The sequence below is a fragment of the Arachis ipaensis genome, chromosome B6, assembly GCF_059453495.1.
Source record: "Arachis ipaensis isolate K30076 ecotype BB chromosome B6, ASM5945349v1, whole genome shotgun sequence".
Taxonomy (NCBI): domain Eukaryota; kingdom Viridiplantae; phylum Streptophyta; class Magnoliopsida; order Fabales; family Fabaceae; genus Arachis; species Arachis ipaensis.
The window spans coordinates 151,879,097-151,903,457 of NC_142441.1; the positions used below are offsets into that span (position 1 = coordinate 151,879,097).

Here is a 24,361-nt window from a genome sequence, read left to right on the forward strand (position 1 = left end):
TCACTGAGTACAATCAGGTGAACCGAAATGGTCAACACCACTGAACCGAACACCAGTTATGTGCTGAATAAACGTGATAAGCATTTAATTAGTAAGAAAAAAACATTTCTGCATGCAGTTGAACTCAACTGAACACATTAACAATCAAGTTCATTAAAATGAGCAACTCCACTTAATCGAGCAAAATGTTGGTATTGTTAGTGATGATTATAACGAAAGAAGAAGAAGAAGAAGAATCTGCATGCGCGAAGAAGAAGACGCAAAAGAAGAACCTACGTGCGCGAATTTGAAAGAAGAAGGAAGAGGAGGAGAAATACTATTCTTGTTAATTGAAAGTTTATCACCATTTATTCACCACATGAACATTGTTTGGTTCGGTTGCCTTTGTAATTTTGATTCACCAGATAAATGTTGTTCGGTTCGGTGGCATCCTTTTACTTTGTTCAGTGTTTAAGATTATTGTGATAGCATGTAGCAATCGTTTCCTAGTTATCTCAACGTAATAACATCATTCAACTGATTTGAACTTGATTCATTCATTGTTTCAATTCAGAACTCCAGATCAAAGAAGAAGAAGAACGACGAAGCTAATTAGGTTGACGTCAATAAGAACGCGAGTATAGAAGAAGAAGAAGAAGAACAAGAAAGAAAACGCGAGCAGAGGAGAACGGCGAAGCCTATAACGCAAGCAAAGAAGAAGGAGGAGGAGGAGGAGGAGGAGGAGGAGGTTTGGGTTGCAGCAAAAGGTTTACGTTGAGCAAAAGTCATAGAAAGTTTACGTTATATGTAGCGCGTGAATCACAAATGATTTGGAGATTGAAGGAGGCGCGTATAGCCAAAAAGACTTGGATAACATCCATGTATTTTTTCATGGATGCAGAGCGAGTTAATACTCAAATTGGCCCCTGAAATTTGACCCCCGATTCAATTTAGCCCTCAAGCCATAGTACTAATGGCAAAGTCTAAGGAAAATCAAGTAGTTCAGTTCATGATTATCACTTAATTTCAGATGTATAATAAAACACTCATAGTGGTCATTGATGTAGACGATGTTCAGCACAGAAAATACTTTATTTTTACAAGAAATTACTCAGTCAACAATTAAATTAAAATGAAATATGACGGAGTAAAATTGTTATTTTAAAATGGAATACGAAGAATCAAAGACTGCTCAAACGGACAAAGAATTAAACGATTCAGTTGATCACAACCACGTACATGCAAAAAAATTAAACCATAACATACAAAAATTCTATCATCATCAACAACCATAATCAACCACATTCTCCCAAAGTTTCACAAATGAAGTAAAGTGAACAAAATGAAAAACAAAGCATGGAAGTTGAGAGCAACGATTTTGTTACTAACCTGTTTTTGAAGAGATGATGACTCCCAAATAATTAATCTTCACAATGGGGACGAAACAAGTAAGAAAAGTTTCAAACCTCCATTACTACGACACCTATGGTGCTTCTCTAATGGAACGTTTACGAGAGGAAGAGAAGGAAGAGAAATGGTCAATTGGGTTTCACTTTTGAAGTGGTTAATGTTTAGATTTTCATTTAGAGTAATGCTAGGGGGCCAGCAACTTTTGTGATTGGTAGCCATCAAATAACCATCAATGATGATCTGATAGTGTGAGATTGGTGTGAGATTTCATTCAATGACTCACCTTTATCTGCTGGTTACATGCTGGCCAAAATTCAACAAAACTGCTGGCCCCCTAGACTTTTCCTTTCATTTAACCCATTTCTCATGTCAACGCCAACAGTAAAACAGCGTCATTTTGAGACTGTTAGGTGTCATTTAAAATTGCCAATTCAGTTCTTTGATGATAGAAAACGATATAAGAGCCAAATTGAAGCGCGAGTCAAAATTTCAAGGTACAATTAAAATCAATTAAAATTTTGAGAGCTAAATTGAATCCGAGATTAAATTTTAGGGGTCAATTTGAGTATTAGTTCATAGAGAACTTTTCTCAAGATAAACTAATACTTTTTATCATAATTTGATCCAACTTGAATCAAATTAATTACATCTCTAATAAGTTCATACTTTGCCCCCTGTGAAAGAAAGAAAAGCAAGTTTCCATACTAATTACAACATGTCTTACCCATGGAAAAAGCAAAAGGAAAGTTTGATTCCCTTCTGAAACAAAAAAAAAAAAAAGACCGGTGCACGTTAGCATTTATCAGCAACACTGCAATATCAACAGATAAGAACAACAACAGAAGCCATAGCTGGCTTAATCAGAAAGAAGCGCATCTTAGCAAAGACCGAGAGAGGTCCACCATCAATGATGGCTATAAACCACCGAAATTATTAGGATTTAGGCGATCCATCTTAATTCCCACCAACTTACACAACCCACAATGAAGAACAAGGCGCACGTTAGCACAGAATATAATAGCCCCACCTAGCTTCCATGTGTCACCTCCAAAACTCAATACTGAAACCCAACACACAAAGCAAATCCAAAACTGTGAAGCAGAAAGAACGTAACTTGTTAACGCTTTTCGGGATTTTTATTTTATTTTTTATTTTCAAAGGCACAAGCGTTGAGCTTTGGATCTATTTGGGGGGTGCCCAGGAAAAAATCTTCAAAACCCAGGTTCAAAATTTCTCCCTTTTTGGCAAAGTTGGAAACTTTTTGTTGTGGGCAATGGTGAGATGAGGATTAAAAAGGAAGAAAAGAAGAAGAATAAGAAGGTGGAAGAGGGTGTGACATGGCAAGAGGGAAATGGGTTTGTTCTTACAAGAAGATCACCCTCTTTATTTGCTTCTTCAACATTGCCGTTGCACTCTTCTGTCTTCGCTCTCTCTATGCTTCTATCTATATCTACTCCGGTAGCGTTGGAAGGAACAGTTAAGTCAATTTTCAATCTCTCACTATGTCTTATTTTTGTTTCCCCTACTAACAACAAAAAAGGAAACAATAGGAAAGTGTATGCATTGTGTTTTTTAGTAAGTTTTTGGACCAAAAACAGAAAGGGTATTGCTTTGAGTAGTTTAGACTAAAGACATTGATTATTTTTTATAAATCTTTTTTTATTTGATTTGGTTTCTACTGTTTTAAGCTATGGAGCAGGGTACTGCTTTTTTAAACCAGAAGACATAAATAGTATAGCAATGAGTAGTTCTAGACTGACCATATCAATTTTTTGAAGCCCCTTTTTTTTATTTGTTTTGGTTTCTATTGTGCTTTCAGTTGTGGAGTATATAGGTCACTGCTTGATGGTTTGTGTTAAATTTGAGCCAAATGAATAACAAGGGTATTGCAATGAGTAGTTAGAAACCAGAACTTTATTTTTTTCAGTATTGTAAGCCCCCTTTTTTTCAGCTGTGTTGTATAAACCAGATCAGATTCAGAAAATGGAAGAATCAGAGCGAATCCGCAAGGCGCACAAACCAGTGGAGTTAGTAAAATGGGTAAGAACCGTTTTCTATTCTATCTAGCTTCAGCAATATTTTTTTCAGAAGCTAAATTAAATTCAATTGTTTTGCAAGTAGGTGAAGAAATTTGAAGGGGAGTTTTCAAGTGAAACTGTGGCAGTTGAGTTGCCTCAGCATTTGAAACAGAAAATAGTTGATGAGGTCCTGCAGAGACTAAGGAGCTTGAATAGTAATAGAACAAACAGTTCCGATTCCCTTGGCATTGATAAGGAACGACGTGAGTGCTTTTAAATTGTGCTAGCATATACAATTCCATCTATGATGAAACATTGATAGGCACTTTGTGTATTAGTAAAATTCTACAAATTATGGTTGAGCTAATAATATCATCTGTAGGAGTGGAAGCGCATGGTTCTGCTATGCTTATTATCAAGTTTAGTTTATCAACTATTTTGGTGACATCGATACAGTTGTTTTATTACTTGATTGACTTATTTTCAGAACTTTCAAATTTTTGAAACATGTGATCATCCTTATAATGTTTACAGAAAAAATGGTTTACCATTCTTGATGTAGTGATTGACATAATTGAGGAGTATTCTAAATTAAATTGAATAGTGATATAGGGAAGCCTACGTAAAAGTAGACAGTGGATTATTGAGCTACCACAAACTTCCACATATAGTTTGAGATAGTTTAGAGTTTTTAATGATAATAATATGCTTTCATGTTATAAGCAATGGATCATGGATGTGCACGTACCTGAGATTGACTATTTGAAATGCACACTGATTGATTTATTAGAGGGAAATTATTCAATAGTTTCATGTTTTAGTTGATACCGGAGTTTTAGATTGGTGATGGATTAATAAATGTTGAGAGGGTTTATGATAGGACACAACAACTTCATCTGAAAGATATATTCAGCTCTACATCTCAAGAAAAGGCTTCATTTATTTGTATGTGAATCTTTTTATCCAACTTCTATGTATAAAATATCAGTCACACTGCCAAAATTTTTTTGTTAGAAAGTTTCCTCCTTTGTTGCTTCTGAAAGTGTTGGGGATATTTATCTTGAGAATGGGAAATTGAGCTCCCTTCTTATATGAGCAATAAGTCATTCTTTTTTCTGACACAAATTTTTATTTGGTTATATAAATGCTAATTTGGTAGTATTTGGATGATATTTTATTGCAAAATTATCTTTAACATAAACTCATCCAATACAGAAGCAGTAGAAAACTGGCGCAAGGAAAGATTGCATGAGATTAAGTTGGCCCTTGTTAGAGGGACTTCGAGCTCAAGCATCAATTTTGAAGAGGCAGGTATGGCCGTATGGGCATTGATTTTCTGTGACATTTCCTACATTTATGAGACACGTTCTTGTCTTCTGCACATTGGTAATGAATGCTCACACAAATCTTTGACACTTTAGTACTTTACAAAATATCTATTGGAACTTCGTAGGCATACTAGCAAGAGCTTTGGATTCTGGTTGGGATACACTTTCCGAAGAAATTGGCCTTTGGATACCTGTTCAAGTAGCAAATGAGGAACATGATGACAAACCAAATGGTGCCGAGGAGTTTGGTAATATCATGTTCTTTAGACTATTTTTCTGAGTCAACCTCTAATATATTCTCTAACAAAACAAAATAAAGTTGTTCCTTTGTTTTCTTAATAATGAACCTGTTTGGTAATGGGATGGTGAGGGACAAATTTGCCATTTGTGGTTTACTTAATATCATTTGAGTTGTCGTTTGATTTCTCTGGGATCAAATAACAAATTAACATGCAAGGTGTCACAGAATCTTGAAATATGCATGTATCTTTTCTTTCTATGCTAAAACAAATTTTTGCATGTGACAATCCACAGATGAGGAAGTTCTTCCAGGTAGGCCCCTTCCACCCGTGTGCAATGCGGAACTTCACACAGATTATGGTGGCGATGCAGTTCGATGGGGTCTTACTCACCCCCAAGATAGTGCAGCCGATTGCTGTCAAGCTTGCTTGGACCAGGCTAAAAACGCCAAAGAAGGCGAAAAGAAATGCAACATTTGGGTTTATTGTCCATCAGAGTTTGGGTGTCATTCTCCGGATATTTATCAGCACAAACATCAGGAATGCTGGCTGAAATTTGTAAGTTAGCCTTTGATACTTACATTTTCTGGATTTGACAAATTGCTCTTGAACATGGCAATCAAACTCAGAGTTTGCCTAAATTTGCGGAGCTTAGGGAAACTAAACCTTGTAAACTTGTTAACTTTATCTGAGGACCTAAACTTGTACCCAGGAAAGTTTACTAGTTAACTCGAGAATTTGATAACCATGCTGTTGAACTTTGAAACAATGTCTGGTCTGGTCTTAAAAGTTCCCATCTATTGCTGTAGTTTTTCTCCTCTGCTGACTAATTTATACCTTCATGATATTCTGAATCCAGGCTGAGAAACCGAAGCTGAACTTTAAGGATAGGTATCCGGAATGGTATCGAAATTCGCATCCGTCTGCACCCGTGATTGTTCCGTGGGCCTCTGGAGTTGTTAGCGCATGAGCCAAATAGCTGATGCCAAATGTGACAAAATCAACTGGGTCCAGCGCTACAGGCACATAAAAGCTAGCTTAGGAAAGCCTTTGCCATGCTTTGAGGATCATAGTATGGTGTTGATCAACATATTTTTGCCCCCTATTTTTACAGTTAGAAAGAAAATGAGAAGGGGAAGAGAGGGTTTTCCCCTAATGGTGATTTAGGACTAAGGTTTTGGTTAAAGTGAGTTCTAATCACCGAGGCAATGTGAGTTAAATAGATGAGAAAGAAGTTGTTTTTGTTGTGATCAATGTATCTGGTATTATCATTCATTTATCTGTGGGATTTGATTTATATTCATCCCACTCAAATATAATTCCTGCAATTGGTAATATTGATGGTCCAATTCATTTATCTGTGTCTGAGTTTTGATTTGAAGGGGCCAAGAAAGGCTTCAAGTGTAAACTGTAAAGTGAAAGCTTTTTAACTCCTCACTCTTTTCCATTCATTTCATCTATTCCCCTACCAAACTCCAATTCATAAATGCACTTTGAAGTATTTTTTTTTTTAAATTGATAATATTAATAAGGAATGAGTAAACTAATTGTGGTGCTGGTTGTATTTTTCTAGTTAACATTGTCTGAAGAATGCAAAATACTTGGACGATTGTGTCTAACAAAGTTAAAGTATCTCCTTGCGTTCCTCTCTTTCTCTCTCTCTTAATAATTGGTTTAGAATGCAAAATAAAATTGATAGTAAAAAACCGTAATGAATTTGAGTAAATTATCTAACGATTATCAATGGTCAACTTCATATTAAGATAATTCCATCCAAGTTTGTACCAAAATTATTTTTGTTTTTTTTTTTTTTTCACAAAATGTTCCATTCTTCCCAAAACTGGAAAGAAGAAGCTAAAGCATAGTAACCAGTAGGTAAACCTAACCAACCACGTTTCCCACTTTTTTTGGTTTGACAAAAGTTTCAAAATTGTAATAATCCAGAAAATGGAACACAACTCATTCATCACTTTGGAATAGGAATTCCAACCGATTCACCGATTTCAATTTCGCAAACGAATTAGAAAGAAAAGAAGGAACTTGTCATGGGTTCGGGTTTCGGAGAATCCAATAAGGTTCGCTGGAGCGTTTTCGATGGCGTCAGGATCATTGCCGCCACGCCGGAGGCTCTCATGGCGGAGATCGACTCCGCAATCTCCACCCTCGAATACACACGCGCCACCGCTACCCTCGACTCCGCCTCCTCCTCCTCCGCTGCCGCAGACGGCGGCGGATACGACGAACGCGTGGCGGATGAGGCATATAAGGCCGGATGCGCAGCCTTGGCAGCAGGTAAGATAGAAGAGGCGCTCGGATCTCTGAAGGTGTCACTATCGAAGTGCCCGCCGGAAAAGACAGCGGCGGTGACAAAACTTCAGTCTTTGATCTCCCTCACATCCCAGCAGATTCAGAATCAAAGATCTAAATCTAAATCTAATTCTAATTCAAAGTGACATGAGACTCTAGCAATCATTGTTGTAAATTTGAAATCTTACATGAAATTGAAGCTAAGGTGTTTGTTATTATGCCTGTGTGTAATTTAAAGTAACAAGCAGCACCATTGAAATCTAGCTTCTTCATTACAGTTACTTTGATTAATGAAAGATCTTGTTCTCATTCTTTCACATCATCAAGCTCATGCTCCAATACTTTTAGCTTTGCAATTTCAAAAGTAAATCGATAAAAACCTAATAGAAATGACATTGTAAAACAATTAGACAAACTAAGGGATCATTCAATAGAACTAACATGCCTACTCAAACACACACAAATATAACTAACTTTTATAATCATTACAATTCTAAGCAAAAATTATTTTCACATCTGATTAGATATTAGTATAAGACTTATTTAAGCTATTATCCAACCCCATTACAATCATAATGTTTAGTAATGGGGGAACAAACATTTATGCCTTAGGAAATAAAGGTTAGCCAAATCTCCTTGGATTTCATCTTGTTTTCATCATTTGAATAAATGAAATGTAGTTCTTCTTATTCTTTTTCTTGTTCATTTTTATTCTTTGTTATTAATCATCCTAACAAATTTTGGAGAATAACTAATGTTAGGTAGCAGACAACTATATGAGAAAAAGAAAAAAAAAAAAGGAAAACTATTTTTAAGAAAGAAGATAAATATAAATAATGAATGGTTTTTCTCTATTCAAAAGAAAAAAAAAATATAGATTTTTTCTAGTTTGGATAATTTTATTAAAATTCGACACAAATTTTAAACCTCAAAAAGCACCTAAAAATTATTTAAAAAACTACTTATTAACTAAATATCTGATCGAGTTGTTTATTCACTCGTTTACTTAAACAAGTGCCGACAGAGGAAAAAAAAATATATATATATCTTCATATCAATAGTAATATAAATCAAATTTATATTTTTATAAAGTATAAGATCTGTGATTTATGAAATGTGCCAACTCTTTGATAGCATAAACCATAAAGTGAGGACTAGGCATTGGCAAAACATGTTGAGCCATGGAAGGGTAACAGTCCTATCAATGAATCAAATTATTCATACATAGGGGTATATAGAATCCACCTTTTATGTCATGCTAGTCAATTTTTAGTGGATGCAATAAGGCCACTTAGCTCAAATAATGTACCAAAGCTTTTGTCAATTTTTGGATTACTTTTTCAATTGGGGGACATAGCCATTATTGACCAATCAAAGCAAATTTATCTGATAGCAGTATCAATTTGGTGGCATGTCATATTAACCTTATCACTTTAGCTTTAAGTTCATCTCTGAATAAGCACTAATACAATTAAATTAACAAATCTATGAAGGCTTTTCATGGTAATTAAAGGTAAATTAAATTACTGTGCTTATTATATAGCAGTCAAACAAGCATTTGAATTACAAAGAGAATTTTGTTTCCATTCCATTTAAAAATGTCTTTTAGGCCATTGATAACTTGCCTTTACCTTCAAGAACGGAAGGCTTAGTGGCTTCAGTAAGTTGCAAGGCCACTATCAATAATAAAGCAGCTCCATTTCAGGACCAATGAAACGTACATACACTGAATTATTGGTGTTCATTAATTAGTTTAGGGTTTTTTTTCTAAATAAATTAAAAACAAATAAATTACTTGATTCACCTGAAACGAAATTAATTACACAAATGTCGTTTTTTATATTATATAAATCATGCTAAGGTTGTGTGAGTTAGGGTTTAAACGTAAATCGTCGCATCTTAAAACGATTTACGTTTTTAACCCTTATGCATGTAAATCATGTTAGGATGTCCTAAGGTTAAGAAAGTACATAAATTGCAAAAGTTAATTAAAATTTAAGTCTTAATTCTTAAATCAATATAGGATTAGTTGGATTGACAAGTACTTCTTTCTAAAAGATCAATTTTTAAATTAAGCCTTAAATACAAAGAATTAAGTTTTAGAATAGTCATATTCTGTATAAAAATTTCAATACTTAATTAGAATTTCTTTCAGTAGAAGAATATTTGTGGTTTTATCAATAATTGCATTTTAACCCCCTTGAATTTTCATCAACAACTTGAATGATCTAAAGTATGCAAACTACCTCAAATAAATTCATTATACTTCCGTGATGTTAGTGCGAATTTTCCTCCTAAAATTTTAAAATTATGCAACTTTATTGTGTTAGTCAGCATATTTCAAAAAGTGTGGGGGCTAATTTGTAATACTTTTAAGTTTTAGAGATCAAAATACATATGATGTAAAGATTAGAGGAGTAAAAAGAAATTATCTTAAAAAAGCATGTATATAATGTATTCTTCTCTTGTATGACAAGTTGATTAATGAAATTCTAGAATGGGTGTATTCTATCATGAAGATCCACCAAACCACCACACAAAGAGATGCAAAATATTTGCAGCTACCATAAAGGAAGTGTTTTCTTCCAACTGCCAAAATTCTTGTAGAAAGCTTTCCATTGCAAGCCTTGATGATGAGGAGTTCCCAGCAATCACTGATCTTGAACAGGAACAACAAGTATGTATATTTCACTTCACCACAATCCTTATAACATGATGTTTCATTTTCATGTTTTTTTTGCATACCATAAACCATAGTTTGAAAGGTGGTTGTGCAAACTAGAATTCATTTCAACATATTTGGTATAATCATTATTACATTTCAACAATAGTTTTTTTGTTTGATAGATGTTATGTAAACAATGATTTGGACAAAAGTACATAAATTGTTTTTTTATTGTTAGATCAAACAAACTTTTTAATTTTAATGTGAAATTCATTGTTAAGCTTTTAAATTTAGTTATACCGTGCTTTAGGTGGTTGTTATGGCGGTTAGAAGCCGCCAAGCCATGGAGAAACAGAAGCACAAGCCAGGCTTATATGTCACACAAACTATAGCAACAAAAGAAAAAAAAGAAGGTGGTAATGAAGAAGAACATGATGATCAAAGAGAAGAGTTTTGTTCTGTTAAGAGTTGCTTCTCATGTTGTTCTTCTTCCAATGCTGCTGCTGTGAGTGATGAAGCATTCTGTTCTGTGAAGACAAACCTCTCGAGATGTAATTCAAGCATCAATGAAGCTGTTGAGTTGTTTCCGCCGCCGGAGTATTGGCGGCGTTCGATTATTCGGGAGCTTTGTCATTGTGAGGGATGGCCTTTTGGTCTCTGCCGGAAAGCTGTGTTGCTTCCACCATTGCCTAAGTCACCTTCTGAATCATGGTTGTCAAGAAAAATACAAAGAAGTTCTAAGGATGCTACTTGAAGAGCATATTTAGAAGCATGATAGTGATGACTGATGAGTGATAAGCAATAAAAATTGTTGGATTCTATGTTGTTAGAGTTGGTATTTTGAGACTTTAAGGTCACGGGTTCAAAATCCGAGAACAGTTGAGGTATGTTATTTGTATTCACCTTTCTTGTATACTTAGTCGACAACACTTCTTTGTTATTAAATCCAATGATAAGAGTGCATAATAAGAACAAACTAGAACTCAGTCCATACACCCTCTCAACCACATTGTTATGTTATCAATGACAACTATTTTCAGTTTCAGTCTTAAACTGACTCCTAAGATATATATATATAGATGCTGCTTATTTTGCACTTCATATTACTGTTATCTCAGCAATTGTATCAATGAGAAGATTAATGATATAGTACCAATAAAGTAAATAGTTTCTGTGTTCCTACCTACTGATCATTGTTCAGAATCTTTTGCTTATTGAATTTTTTTTAGATCATTGTTACAGAACTCGACTCAAGTTGGGGAGAGAATATTTAATTTGTGAATTATCTCCTTCGCCAATGCCATCAAAAATAAACTCAAATTAAACAAAATACACACTAAAAACGTCTAAAAACTAACAACCAAAATATAACAGACCCTCAAACAAATTATTCATCCCACTTTCATTGCCATGCACTTATATTTATGTGATCTATTTCACCCAATAGTTATTATTTGTTATAGCCACACTCTCTCATTCCTTTCTTGCCTTAAAATCTCTAGGGTTCCTATACTTGACCCCAATATTTTGTAGGAAATGCTTTAATCCATGAGCTTTATTTCTTAGTTCCATTGCTCCCAACTCCCAAGAAGTACTTTCCTCTGCATTTAGCCACTTTACTATTCTCTTGTTGTCAATAAAGATCACAGTGTCCTCATTGCCATCACCGCCATTGTCGCCAAGATGCCCCGCCACTGTGCCGCCGCTAGAGAAGGAGAGCTCGCCGACTGTCCTGCCCAGCTTGGTTTTGTGACTTTGTCCTCTGTTTTGGGAAGAGATAGAGTTGGATATTAAAAAGTTACATGAGGGTGTTTTTGAAAATAAATGTTGTTAAAATTTCGGTGTCCGTCTCTAAAAATTTTAATTTAATTCCCGTGTCTTTTCTGACCACCAAATACAGTACTAAATTAGTCCTCGAGTCTCAGTTCCAATACCCTATAGGCCCATACCAAAGGCAGTTCATTTAACCAGCCTAGTTTAACTAGAATATTCTATTATCTGAATCAAATAATTATAGTTTCATTTTCTTCTTGAATATAGAAATATAAACATCTAAAAACAGTACTAATTAGTAGAGCTATCATATATCTCAAATTCTCAATTAACAAATGGATGAGGACTTCTTAACCATGATGATAAACGGGCATAGTGACAAAAATGAGTACCAAAATTTAACAATATGTTTTGGCTTTGTTACTGATAAACTAACACTGGTTTTTCTGCTAAATACATCTCCACATTCATGAAAATGGACTCAATTCAATTAAACATTGTTGATGCTTCCATATTCTATGTTACATATCGCCAATAATGTATTATATTATTAACAAAAGACTAAGAGAACTCAGCAGGAATCAACCACCTAAAATTATAGCATTCCCCAGCTTCACCGAAACATTTAGAACAATGTTTTCACCATCCCTCATAGAGGCGAGCATGTGAGGTTGTCACTTGCCGCATGTGAGGTTGTCACTTGCCACAAACTTGATCGCCTCTATTACATGTATTTGCAAGTATAACATGTATGCACGAACGAATAGCAAAACTAAGCATATAAATAATGAACAACAGAAAGAAAATAATGTAAAAGGATTTTATCCAAGTTAACAAGAAGTAAGCCCTCTTATTTTCCATAGCATCAATCCGTTGAGAACAAAAATATTAGGAGGAAACACACATTAAAGGGTGTACGGGCATCTGAAGCATGATATTTGCAACACAAAAACAACTATGACATTGATTCTAAAATGTCTTTCTATGCTCTTTGCTCAACATAGGAACCTGCAAGTCCAGAAGTTCCAAGAACAGTTACCTGCAAGAGAGAACCATGATTAGAAAAGATAATAGAAAATGACTGCAGTTATTAACAACTACAACATAGCAGAATACCAAATTAGGAAACTTTGTGAAAATAATTCAAGGAAGGATCGGAGAACAGGGATGAACAAGCTGAAAGGATAATCAACAAAATCTGCATACATTCCAAAGACTAAAAGTAAATGTTGCAATTTGCAGATGCGCACAAAAATTTGAAATCATAGTTTGTTGATTGGGTGCTGATGGAAATTTCGCGTCTCCTTATCGTAAACCACTAATGATGCTGTGCTGTCGAATGGTGGTATCATGGCAAATACCAGAGTGAAAGTGGCAGCTTTTTTGCATAGTTCACCTGAATTTTTCATTCAGCCATGGGGGTTTAGAAACTTCCCCCATTGGCCACCATACTCCCCCATGGACAATGACTTTTGAAAGCTTAAATATACTTGAAATGTGAATCAGAGTTTGAAGAAGGGGAAGGAGTCCTCGACCCGCAACAGATGGCGGAGGATTTATTCAATCACGTAGTTTGGGTAAATAAGAGGGACAAGTGAAATCTATGATACCTTTCCCCACTCTGAACCAAGGCCACTGCACCTCATTTTTAAGTGTATCATCTTTGTGCCCAACTCGGCCTCCACCTTTTTCCGCAGATAGGTCTCATCAGGCCCGAAGGAATCCAAATAGGTTGAGTAGCGATTGAAAATGGTAATGAGAGCATTTTTCATATGCTCTGGCAAAGGCTTTACATCCTATGGAAAGAAACCAGATTATGAAATTAATTTGAAGGGTGAACAGGAACGTAATGTCATCTTATAGGTGACTAAAGCTAAATCAACATACCTCGCCACTCATTCCAACACTGTCATCCAGTTCCATTTTTAACGTAGTTAGGATCCCACCAAACTCCTCAACAGCTTCAGCTGCCCGAAACACGTTAGTCACAGTATCCTTGCCAGCTTTGTCATCTGTATCTTTGGATAAAGTTGCCTTCGCATCTTCAATGACAGAATCCGGAAGATCACTCCAACTTACAGCCATCAAATCCTTCAAGAGATTGTGAAGCTGAGGGTCTTTAATGTTAGGCGTGTGGGACACACCTTCGCTATAGAATCGCAAGCTTCCCAAGCCCATTGAGAGAGGAGCACAAAATTCTGCAAGAAAATCAACATAGTTTGTAGCCTCCACAAAAGTATGACTCACATCCAGAACGAAAATGAGCAAAAGATAATAACTTCCTTTTCCAAATTAACACATCTAGAATTTGAAGTTTTGATCTGCCTCTATAGCAGCAGCATCAATTTTTGCAACGTAAACCATTGAAATTCAAATAGTAGCATCACGGTAATGCTTTATTCAGCTTCAACATGTCACAAAAACACAGCAACCCCACAATGCATTGAAATTGACAGCCAGAAAAGTACCAAACAATCCTAATTTAAATTATTAGATGAGTGTCTTTGTCAGTGAATGATAATTAAAACTTTCATAAACTCAGCTAGAAATTTCAAAAGGAATCTAACCCAATATAAGTCCAATATGCAATAGCAAGGGATTATTAGTTCATTTCGGGTATTACACATCCAAGGCAATTAAAACATGAACTTTAAGCTCACTGAATACCTACATATATATCTTACAGGGTCCACATCAATAAATTGAATACTTAATCAAATACAAAATCCAATCACGCAAAGGAACCCTAATTCCCCATTAATTTAATCATTAAAAAAATCTAACTTTTTGACAATGTTTTCGGATCAAAATCGACTTTTTTAGCACAAATTTTCAGCTCCTAACCCAAAAATATAGAAGAAATCGTCGAGTGTGTACCTTGAGAGATGCGATTAGGGTTGCGAGAGGGAGAGAGGCTGAAAAGGGCTGGACGCAGAAAACGGTTGAGGTGGCGAGGAGGAAGCTTGTGGTGGTGTTGGTTGGTGGAAGTGGCGAGACAGCGAGATCTGGAGGAGAGTAATCGGAGCAGTGATCTGAGTGACGCCATTTTCTGCATGTTTTAGCAACAAACTCAGAAGAAGGAAGAACGAGAAGAAGAAACAGCAGCTGCTCGATGCAACTTTTTTCTCAGTTTTGTTTGCCCCGGTTTTGTTTCTCAGGAAATTTTTGGTTAAGGACACTAATGACGAATTAAACTATTGTAATAACTAATAATTAATAAATTAAATTGTCTCACTCTAACTTTTTTATTTTTATTATTGGAACCACTGTCTAGGGAAGTTAGTGACTTAGGTCCAGTTTGGGTAACCAACTTAATTAAGCTTTTTTTGATAAAATAACTTAAATAATAAATGACTCTATTAAAAGTAATTTATAAATAAGTTATTTTGTATTTGGATTGTTAACTCTATAAGTACTTATTTTATAGAAATATGATGAAAAGTAGAAATATTATAAGAGAAGTAATTTTTTTTAACTTCTCTGTAAGCTCCTAAATAGCTTCTTAAAAAATTACAATTTGGTTTTGAAAATTACACCGAGCATTAATACTACTACTTTTCATAAGTCAAAAGTTAAAAAAAATTACTTCTAAAGTTTCCCAAACGGGCCCTTAGTGCCACTGTGTAAGAATGTTTTTTATACGAATTTAAATATTTAATTTTTATGTATGTATTATGAATATAAATAGAGATAATAGTATAGTATCAGATCATCAAGTTTTAAATTTATTATTTAAAAGATTATCTGAATTATTTGATAATTGTGTAAAATATTTTATATTATAAATATATTAAATTATTGTTAGCAGGTAAAATATATTAATTAACATAAAATTAATTAAAATAATGAATATACTAATGAGTTATAGCTCAAATGGCATAATCTCTCCATACTTATATAAGAAGTCACGGGTTCGAGTTTTCCTATCTTAATGAATATTCAATTAGATAAAATTAGGATAAGTTACTCAATTAAATCAAAAGTATCCTACATTTTTAAAAAATACCATTATTAATTCAATATTAAAAATAAAAGTGTGTTGTTCGGTTAGAGAAAAGGGATAAGGTTGGAAGAATAAATGATAATTTTTTTTTTTTACAGAAAAAACAAATTAGGAAAAGCTTTGTTACATTTTGGGGTGAGAGTGGTACGAATGTGAATGTAAGAGATGATATTAATTAAGATGAGTTTTTTATTTGTTTTTTTTTTTTTTCATATATCCTTTTCTATTAATATGATTGATGAGTTTCTATTTGTTGTTTTTGTTTGATGGACAAGCTAAGGGAAAAGGACTTGCAATGAAATTTAGATGAGAATATTTATAGTAGCATGTGAACAATAATGATCCATTTTTATGCTTAACAATGGAAGTGTTAGAGGACTGTGGGAAAGATGGCCTACATGTGATTATTAGTTCTAGAAATTCATAGTTGATTTATGGCAAGTAGAATAGTTTTTGTTTTATAATTTTTTTTTAAGTGTTTGTTATTTAACTTGATATGTTAAGTCAGTGACTTCGTGACTAATAAAATCAACATGATTGATGGAATCATCTATAAAAAAAAGGGTTATCATTGTTAAATTCTATATATTTTTTGATTTCACGTTTTATTAACATCTATTGTGCTAATAAGTGCGATTTAGTTTTATTCTTGAAATTGTAATATGTTTGATGACATATTAAAAAAGTATATGATGTTTTACTAAAAATATTTGTCATCTTTTATTTTTTAAAGTTTCACTGCAGAATAAGAATTTATATTATTATATAAAAGTTAATACTAATTTTTTGTACATTAAATTTAAGTCATATATTTCTTTTTTAAAGCCAAGAAGCAATAGCTCAAATGGCATAGTCTCTTCATACTCAATTAAGAGGTTGTGGGTTTGAGTCTCTATATCTTCGATAAAAAAAATCATATTTTTTTTAATGATGTCATGTCACTAATTTTGATTATTTGATAAAATTTAAAATTAACCAATTAACCTTTAGTAAAATATTTTTAAAAAAATTAACACCATAACTCCTATAATTAATTGATTTATTACATATTATTCAAAGAAAACATAAAATATTAATTAAATGTAGATTCAAAATTTTAAAAATTTTAGATCAAATGTTACAATTTTTGTGTAATTTGATAGAAAAACAAAAAATTATTAAACTCAATTTCTTAAATCTAATTACATTTCAAAATAGTAATGATACTGAAGTATCATCTCAATTGAAAAATTTATACGAGTTATATTTGAAGTCAAAGTAAATAGTTTTAGTTTTAAAAAATATTCTCAATAATATATTGTTACCAAGATATTTGTCATTGAAAAATGATAAAATTCAACCTCTATTACAACAAATAAAACAAATAATACTACAAAAAAAAATATTTATTCAATATATTCATTTATATTATTTATTAATTATAGAAACCAATTTCACCAACACTAATATCATGATACCTAAATGACATACCAATCAAAAGATTAAGAAAAAAGAAAAGTAAACAAATCTAAGATAAAGATAAAAAATATATATATATATATATATATATACAAAGATAAACAAAAAAAGACAACAGAAAATGCATATATGTCAACAATTCAAAAAGAACATGTCTTCATAAGAATATATAATAGGAAGAAAAAAGAAACAACTTTAACAATAACCAAAAATAAAAAAAAAAGGTAAACACCATATAAAAAGACTAAATCCATTAATTAAAATAAATACAAAAAATTTTTGTACAACAACTTTTGTATTACAAAATATTATAATTGAAAAATATATCAAATTTAATATCAATTTATATATATTTTAATTAATATTTAAATAATATAATATTTATTAAAATATATTTTATATTTTTATTAATTTACCCTCCCACGCATCGCGCGGGTCTTACTCTAGTTATTTTATTTAAATTTATCAACTCAGGTACCATTTGTCCATTTGTGACTATTAAGTCGTTAAAAGTGTGGTTATAAATTTAGAATGAAATAGTAACTTCTTGTTATTCTTATTGCTATTTTGACTCAACTATAAAAACTGCAATATGTTGCTGCCATGGACCGAATGAAGGTCACGTGACATTGACATGAGGACCAAAATCCTCCACAAGAATTACATTCAAACAATGATATAAGAACTTTCAAACCAACACCATCCATCTCAAAGCTTCTCTTATCCTCACTCAATCACTCTCCAATCCTTAACTCCATGGAAAGCAGCACAAACTCAACCACCATAGCTCAAGAATTCCCTCATACTCTTCGTGTCTTTACCGACGGTCGTGTTGAGAGGCTTAGGGGAACAGATATTGTCCCACCTTCCCTTTACCCTCACAGTGTTGTCTCATCCAAAGACATCACACTTGACTCGCAAAACAACATCGCCGCACGTCTCTTCCTCCCCCCACCACAAAGCACCGGTAACCACAAGCTCCCTATCGTGATCTACTTCCATGGTGGTGCCTTTTGTGTCAACTCACCCTTTAATGCAGCATATCATAACTACCTTACTGCTTTGGTCTCCAAGGCCAACGTTGTGGCAGTTTCTTTTCAGTATAGGCTAGCACCGGAACATCCTCTTCCCGCCGCATATGATGACGCTTGGACTGCACTGCAATGGGTGGCTTCTCATGGGAAGAACAATGGACCTGAGCCTTGGTTAAATGAGCATGCTGATTTTCAAAGAGTATTTTTGGCGGGTGATAGTGCCGGTGCTAACATAGTTCATAACATAGTTATGATGGCTGGGCACCCTGATATGAATCTTGGCATAGACATTCTAGGGGCTTGTTTGAGTCACCCATATTTCTGGGGTTCAACTCCGATTGGATCAGAAGCATTAGAACCAGGTCAAAAGGAGTTAGTTGATCGATTGTGGCCGTTTATATGCCCATCGATGCCAGAGTGTGACAACCTATGGGTTAACCCAATGGCAGAGGATGCACCAAGCTTGGCTTGGTTGGGTTGTCGGAGAGTGTTTGTGTGCATAGCAGAGAAGGATGTACTGAAGGATAGAGGGAGGCTTTACTATGATGCGTTGAGTCGAAGCGGTTGGACCGGGGTGGTGGAGATTGAGGAGACTGAAGGGAAGGGTCATGCATTTCATATACATGATCTTGAATGTGACCAGGCAAAGGAACTGATCACAAGCATGGCTGAATTTTTTAACAGGGACGCCCCTCCAATTTAGTTTTCACTATCACCATTTTGTTCTTTGTTCACTATGTTCAACTTTTATTAGAGTATGTGACTTTATAATCTTTCAAGCCAATTTGTGCATGTTTCAACTAAATCTACAAAACATTGTTATTGTAAAGAATGACTGAAACCTCAATGTCTGCATGATCAAGAATCATGAATGTCCCCTTGTCATTTATAGAGATTAAAAAACAAAAAGGACACTATCATTGTGTAACAAGCAACTTGCTCTTCTTCCATTTGAAACAACCATATTATAAAAGCAGAAAACGTGTGCTAAATAGTTCCTGGTAGCAAGCAAGTCTAGAAAGCGCAAATAAAATATAGCTTGACATGATCGGGAAGAACACATTGGATGATGCTAGCTCTAGCCTCTAGAACACGACCGTGTCGAGCATCATTCCCAAGGTCTGGACAATGTTGGAAGACATCAAATTGGAGACATGCTCCTCAAGGTGCTTCTTAGCATCTTGCCTCCCCACGTTAGCGATTGCGAGTTTTTCTGGTGGTAACTCGTCTTCCTCCTGCACTGCCTTGTTGTACTTGGTGGCTAATGATAGCATCTCCTGTAAAAGAAAGATTTAGGAATATGACTGGGGTAATATAAATATCTAAATCAGCAATTGCTTTGAGATTCACACTTGCTTAAATATCTATGGTGACAGATCCAAAGTATATTGATGAGCAATCTATAACTACTAAATTTTACATGAAACATATGTATTTCTAGTTTGCATTAAGAATCTTAACTTACTTGAACAGTCTGTTCATTAGTTTTTGAATGAGAATCAAATTGTCTGAGTGTCAAACCATCAGTCCATTTCTTCTTGTGAAGGTTAAGCAACATCTTCTCTTCGAGCTCATTCTTCCTGTAGTTAATTGCTATTGAGTAATAATGCCGATTCAAGCCATGGATCAGAGCCTGACAAGGAGAATAAGCAGTTAAAACTTAAAGATGGTTAACACTTAACACACAGATATCAGCGGCAGAAGCTCTGCTTTGTAAGGAATTTCGAGAATACTCACTTGGATAGACGGCTTATTAAGATGGCCAAGGTTAGAGGTTGTCTGCCGTGGTTCCTGACCCAGCATCATAGTTTGTGGATTGATCAGCCGGAAAGCATCAATCACCACCTTGCCTTTAACACTCTGAATAGGGTCCACCACCACAGCCACAGCTCTTTGATTTAAAGCCTCAAAACTCTGTTATGATATTCAAAATACATGTAAGGTAATGCCATGGCTCATAATACTAAATTCAACATCTTGTTCTCTCTTATTAAAGCTCCTCATCATAATGTTAATATTAATCATATATTGTCCCAGTGGTTCATAATTTATATCAAACATTGAGATTAAAACACGAGAATTAATACTACCTAATTCAATTGCAGTTTAGTTGAAATTGTTGCTTAAAGCCTTAAATTTCAGAAACTCACATGTTTCTTTTAAAAGATGTACATAGTAACACACATTAGTGTGCATCTCACTTTTTGTTTGAAGTTTGAACAAGGAAAAACATTCTTGCACTCATCTACAAATTGTTCATTTAGTCTCAAGTTAAAAAATGACACGATATTACTAGACATTCTACCAAAATGAACTAAAGACCAAAGAGAAGTTGAAACCTGTTGTGTATTGATGTCCACTCCGGAAAGCCAGCAACCAAATCCAGGATGTGAATGATACCAACCAACAACCATCTCAGGTCTGAAACAAGTATTCAAAGTCGTAACTAACAGATGAAGAATAAAACAGACTTCACTCATGGCATACAAATTTAAAGACCAACTTAAAGCCTAAATATAATTTGGAAGACTAAATTGATACACATTTTAAACACTAAGAGATCAAATTGAAGTCAGAAATCTTTCGAAGACTAGATATTGTCTATTTCTCTACAGGACTAACATTTTCGAGGGGTTTAGACTTTAGCGCACTAATTTAACATCACTCTAATGGCAATTCCATACAAACAATCCCAGGCCCAAACATACAGTCACTCCTGAAATCCTAACTAAATGACTAATCATCTGTCATTGTTCTTTAAAGGAAAGGGAATGAAATGACGGACAAATTATCATGGATGAGACATATGAGTACCCTCTACCATTTCTAACCCCAATGCCAAACTCACCTTAAATCTAATAGTATCCACAAAAATTCATTGCTATAATGCTATATGAATACATAATAACCAACCACATACCACTAATTCAATAATGATGAAAATTGCATTATCAAATCAAATGAAAAGCAAAATTTACCTTCCAGTTTGCTTGAGCATATCAAGCATATTGGTCTGAAACACATGATCAACAGCCTCAACACTGACGCCAGTCCCACTCTGCGGCATAGCAAACACATCCACAACACGAACCGTGTACTCATCCACAAACTCCCCCAACATCAAACCCATAACTTCCATTGGAACCCCAGCCCTTCCTACAAATCCACACACATCAGACCACACCACATTAAACCCAGTTTTCAAAAACCAAACTTTATGGCATGTTTGTTTCAACAACTAAAAAATAGTCAATCCACAATGAAATCTTCTATGTAATTGAAAAAGCTAAAAACTATCTTTCTCAGAAGCTACTATCCAATCTTTCTATATATCCGTGAAAACTGAATTTTTTTTTTCCATGCATAATAATCAATTCTGCATACATAACCAATTCTGATTATAAATTAACTTTAGCTCAAAATAGCTAATCCAAACATAAACTAGGGTTCACGTGAACACTCAAATTTGCTCACCTAAAAAATTTAAGCTAAAAATAAGCTAACCCAAAGACAAGCTAGGGTTTCCAAGAAGCTCAATTGAACAACAAAAACAGCAAAATATAGCAAATTAAAATGAAAGCGGCGAAATTAGCTCTGAGTAATGAAAGATAACAAAGCTTAATGGGCTAGTGGTTAGGGTTTACCGTGTTTGAGCATTTTGAGAAGCGCGAGTGAAGAGATGTAGACTTGCTCGGAGGAATCGAGAGTGGGGGAATCCGGTGGTGGGTGGCCCAGTGCTCCACCTGCACCCGCAAACATCCTCTGTAGCCTCTCCATACCTGACATCAACTACAGATTCAAAATCTAAAGAGAGAAAAAAATGGCAAAGAAGACGCCTTGTGTTTTCTTCTTCCTTTCTTGTTAACGAAGACAGAAAGGTTTTTGAGGTTTCTTGTATCTGCAGGATGCTATAATTTGGCTAATGGCTTTTTGCAGAACAAGGCTTTTATGTTTTTTTATACCAGAAACGACGACGTATTGGTGAAGGGGAAAAACAGAAAGGAAAAATATGTAACAAAAAATAAAAAGAAAAGAGGCAACTTAGCTCATTTTGTATTGGGCCTTATTTGGGCTATTTTTATTGGGCCTTATTCGGGCTGTATAATAATAATAATGTTTTGGGCCTCTCCAAGTGCTCCTTGGTAGAAATGTCAACTGAAGAATCAGTTCCAATCAATGTGTTATCCTGCAGTTGAACAAATTTAGTTACGTTAGAGAGCCACACTATTAGATGCTCATAAAATATTATGAGAATTGATTAAGCATACTAATTGGAGTTTAATTGTTAATATGCCAATATTTGTATTAGCGTAACGATATATAATTGATTTTTTTTTACACTAGAGATGCATATAAATTAAATCATTCATACCAATAACCTCTTCTCTTTTTTTTTTTTTTTTTTTACCAAAGATAGGAGACTCGAACTCGCAACCTCTTAATTGAGTATGGGGAGACTATGCCATTTGAGCTATTACTCATTAGCACCAATAACCTCTTCTAAAGAACAAAGATAATAAGTTTTTAATTATATGCATTATATTCGAAAGGAGAATGCTAAAGGCAATACTTTTATAGTGAAAAAATAGAGAATTAGCTAGTGATTATTGGCACAAACACCACCATCAATGAGGTTGAATTCATGTGTATTTCCTTTTGGATCTCTGTTGGTGAATTGGTGAGCAGGGAGGTAGGTTGGTGCAGCTGATGTGCCAATGCATATGTCCGATAGTTTAGCATCCAAACAAGGCGAATTCTTAATCTGCACAAAAATAATTCTCAAATTGGGGATGAAGTTTGCATTGTCATTAACAAAAATGACTAGTCTATGGAAAAGTATAGAAACAACTCTCTTACAAACCAACATAAGTCAACTCTATTATAATTTAAATTTATAAATAAATAAAAATTAAAAAATTAAAATTTTAAATTAAAAAAAAAAGCTTTCTACATTTACTCTAATCACATTTATAATACACAATAAAAACAATCTATAAAAAAATCTAATCCCTTTCCATTCATTTGGAAACAGTCAAATCTCTCCATCCACAAACCTGCTGTCTCCATGCATTTTCAACGCCACCGCCCACCGACCACCGTCATGTCTTTCGTCGCATTGCGCGACCTCTTCCACACGTCCCGTCGTCGTCCTTCTTTCGTCGACGATGTCGCCCACTATCCCGGCGCATCTGCACTGCCACGGCCCCCATTCGTTGCAACGCGCTATCACAAGTCTCCCACCGTACACGCAACACCATCCAAGATGTCGTCGCGAGTCACCATTCGGCTCTTCTTTTTCTCCTCTTCTATTTGGTTTTGAATGATTCTTTTAACTAGTTTTTTATGTTTCTTTTTCTTAAATTTCGGATGATTCTTTTTTATTAGTTTTGGATGATTTTTTTTTCTATGTTTTGTATGTTTTTTTCTTAAGATTTGGATAATTCTTTTTCCTATGTTTTGTATGTTTTTTTTCTTAGGATTTGGATGATTTTTTATCTTATGATTTGGTTTTTTTTTTTGGAGTTTGGACGTTTTTTTTAAAAGAGAAATTAGAATTTGCATAATAAATGGTAAAAAATAAATTAGAGTAAAAAGAGGTAATTAATAATCATTAATTTTATACTTTTTAAAAAATAAAATATAAATAATTAATAATTAATGACAATTAATTAATATAGAATGCAATTTAAATATGTTTGTTGGCTTGTTGTTGGTTATATCCCTCTTAATTTCTTAACAGAATTGGTAATCTATTGATTTGTCTCTGCTAGTAAGTGTTTACCTAAAACTCTTATTTAATGACTATTTAATATTTAACTTATTCATTGAGTTGAAATTTTATTGTTTATTTGTTTATTAGCGGCTCAACAGGCATGTTTAGCCGCTTTTCTATTGAGTTTAAAAAATATATTTTTATATATATTTTTTAAAATTATAAATTCAATATCAATAATTAAAAAATAAATTATAAAAAAATATTTTAAATTATTTAATATATATATAGAAAGTATAAAATAAATAAATTTAAATTAAAAAATAAAAAAAGAATTATGTTATTATTATGTGTAACAAAATCAAGATAAAAATTTACTAATATTATTTACAAATTAGTTATTTATATATTAAATTTACTTATTTTCTTAATCC

At 33.8% G+C, this 24,361-nt stretch overlaps 6 protein-coding genes across 6 annotated transcripts; 4 read left to right on the forward strand and 2 right to left on the reverse strand.

Moving 5' to 3' along the window:
• The first annotated feature begins 2,074 nt into the window (after positions 1-2,074).
• LOC107605682 (uncharacterized) lies at positions 2,075-6,331 on the forward strand. The gene is made up of 7 exons (XM_016307643.3): positions 2,075-2,865; positions 3,341-3,429; positions 3,511-3,670; positions 4,623-4,718; positions 4,861-4,983; positions 5,270-5,532; positions 5,834-6,331. The coding sequence occupies exons 1-7, from the start codon at positions 2,727-2,729 to the stop codon at positions 5,942-5,944; spliced, it is 981 nt and encodes a 326-aa protein (XP_016163129.1). The 5' UTR covers positions 2,075-2,726; the 3' UTR covers positions 5,945-6,331.
• A 436-nt stretch (positions 6,332-6,767) lies between these two features.
• On the forward strand, positions 6,768-7,592 carry LOC148563156 (uncharacterized). The gene has a single exon (XM_088491806.1). The coding sequence runs from the start codon at positions 7,020-7,022 to the stop codon at positions 7,425-7,427; it is 408 nt and encodes a 135-aa protein (XP_088347932.1). The 5' UTR covers positions 6,768-7,019; the 3' UTR covers positions 7,428-7,592.
• Positions 7,593-9,728: 2,136 nt separating this feature from the next.
• Positions 9,729-11,132, forward strand: LOC107605683 (uncharacterized). The gene is made up of 2 exons (XM_016307645.3): positions 9,729-9,958; positions 10,257-11,132. Exons 1-2 carry the CDS (start codon positions 9,779-9,781, stop codon positions 10,698-10,700), a joined length of 624 nt encoding a protein of 207 aa, XP_016163131.1. The 5' UTR covers positions 9,729-9,778; the 3' UTR covers positions 10,701-11,132.
• Positions 11,133-12,538: 1,406 nt separating this feature from the next.
• Positions 12,539-14,895, reverse strand: SDH5 (succinate dehydrogenase 5). Its single transcript, XM_016307646.3, is given in 5 exon segments — positions 12,539-12,734; positions 12,737-12,758; positions 13,330-13,515; positions 13,607-13,917; positions 14,597-14,895. Coding segments are annotated over 5 exon segments (717 nt in total). The 5' UTR covers positions 14,775-14,895; the 3' UTR covers positions 12,539-12,714.
• A 2,970-nt stretch (positions 14,896-17,865) lies between these two features.
• LOC107605685 (putative carboxylesterase 2) lies at positions 17,866-19,046 on the forward strand. Its single transcript, XM_016307647.3, has one exon. It carries the CDS (start codon positions 17,937-17,939, stop codon positions 18,915-18,917), a length of 981 nt encoding a protein of 326 aa, XP_016163133.1. The 5' UTR covers positions 17,866-17,936; the 3' UTR covers positions 18,918-19,046.
• A 17-nt stretch (positions 19,047-19,063) lies between these two features.
• On the reverse strand, positions 19,064-22,146 carry LOC107605686 (26S proteasome non-ATPase regulatory subunit 14 homolog). The gene is made up of 6 exons (XM_016307648.3): positions 21,859-22,146; positions 21,193-21,370; positions 20,554-20,635; positions 19,952-20,128; positions 19,680-19,847; positions 19,064-19,491 (listed from the first exon to the last, which is right to left on the reverse strand). The coding sequence occupies exons 1-6, from the start codon at positions 21,998-22,000 to the stop codon at positions 19,300-19,302; spliced, it is 939 nt and encodes a 312-aa protein (XP_016163134.1). The 5' UTR covers positions 22,001-22,146; the 3' UTR covers positions 19,064-19,299.
• Positions 22,147-24,361: the final 2,215 nt, after the last annotated feature.

Excerpts from the sequence above, each read along its gene's own strand:
- LOC107605682 (XM_016307643.3), top strand. The coding sequence starts at position 2,727 with ATGGCAAGAGGGAAATGGGTTTGTTCTTACAAGAAGATCACCCTCTTT. Across the intron at positions 2,866-3,340 it reads CGGTAGCGTTGGAAGGAACA|CTGTGTTGTATAAACCAGAT; the intron begins GTTAAGTCAATT and ends CCTTTTTTTCAG. Across the intron at positions 4,719-4,860 it reads CATCAATTTTGAAGAGGCAG|GCATACTAGCAAGAGCTTTG; the intron begins GTATGGCCGTAT and ends GGAACTTCGTAG.
- LOC148563156 (XM_088491806.1), top strand. The coding sequence starts at position 7,020 with ATGGGTTCGGGTTTCGGAGAATCCAATAAGGTTCGCTGGAGCGTTTTC.
- LOC107605683 (XM_016307645.3), top strand. The coding sequence starts at position 9,779 with ATGGGTGTATTCTATCATGAAGATCCACCAAACCACCACACAAAGAGA. Across the intron at positions 9,959-10,256 it reads ATCTTGAACAGGAACAACAA|GTGGTTGTTATGGCGGTTAG; the intron begins GTATGTATATTT and ends ACCGTGCTTTAG.
- LOC107605685 (XM_016307647.3), top strand. The coding sequence starts at position 17,937 with ATGGAAAGCAGCACAAACTCAACCACCATAGCTCAAGAATTCCCTCAT.
- LOC107605686 (XM_016307648.3), bottom strand. The coding sequence starts at position 22,000 with ATGTCAGGTATGGAGAGGCTACAGAGGATGTTTGCGGGTGCAGGTGGA. Across the intron at positions 21,371-21,858 it reads TCTCAAAATGCTCAAACACG|GAAGGGCTGGGGTTCCAATG; the intron begins GTAAACCCTAAC and ends GTGGATTTGTAG. Across the intron at positions 19,848-19,951 it reads TTAATAAGCCGTCTATCCAA|GCTCTGATCCATGGCTTGAA; the intron begins GTGAGTATTCTC and ends TCTCCTTGTCAG.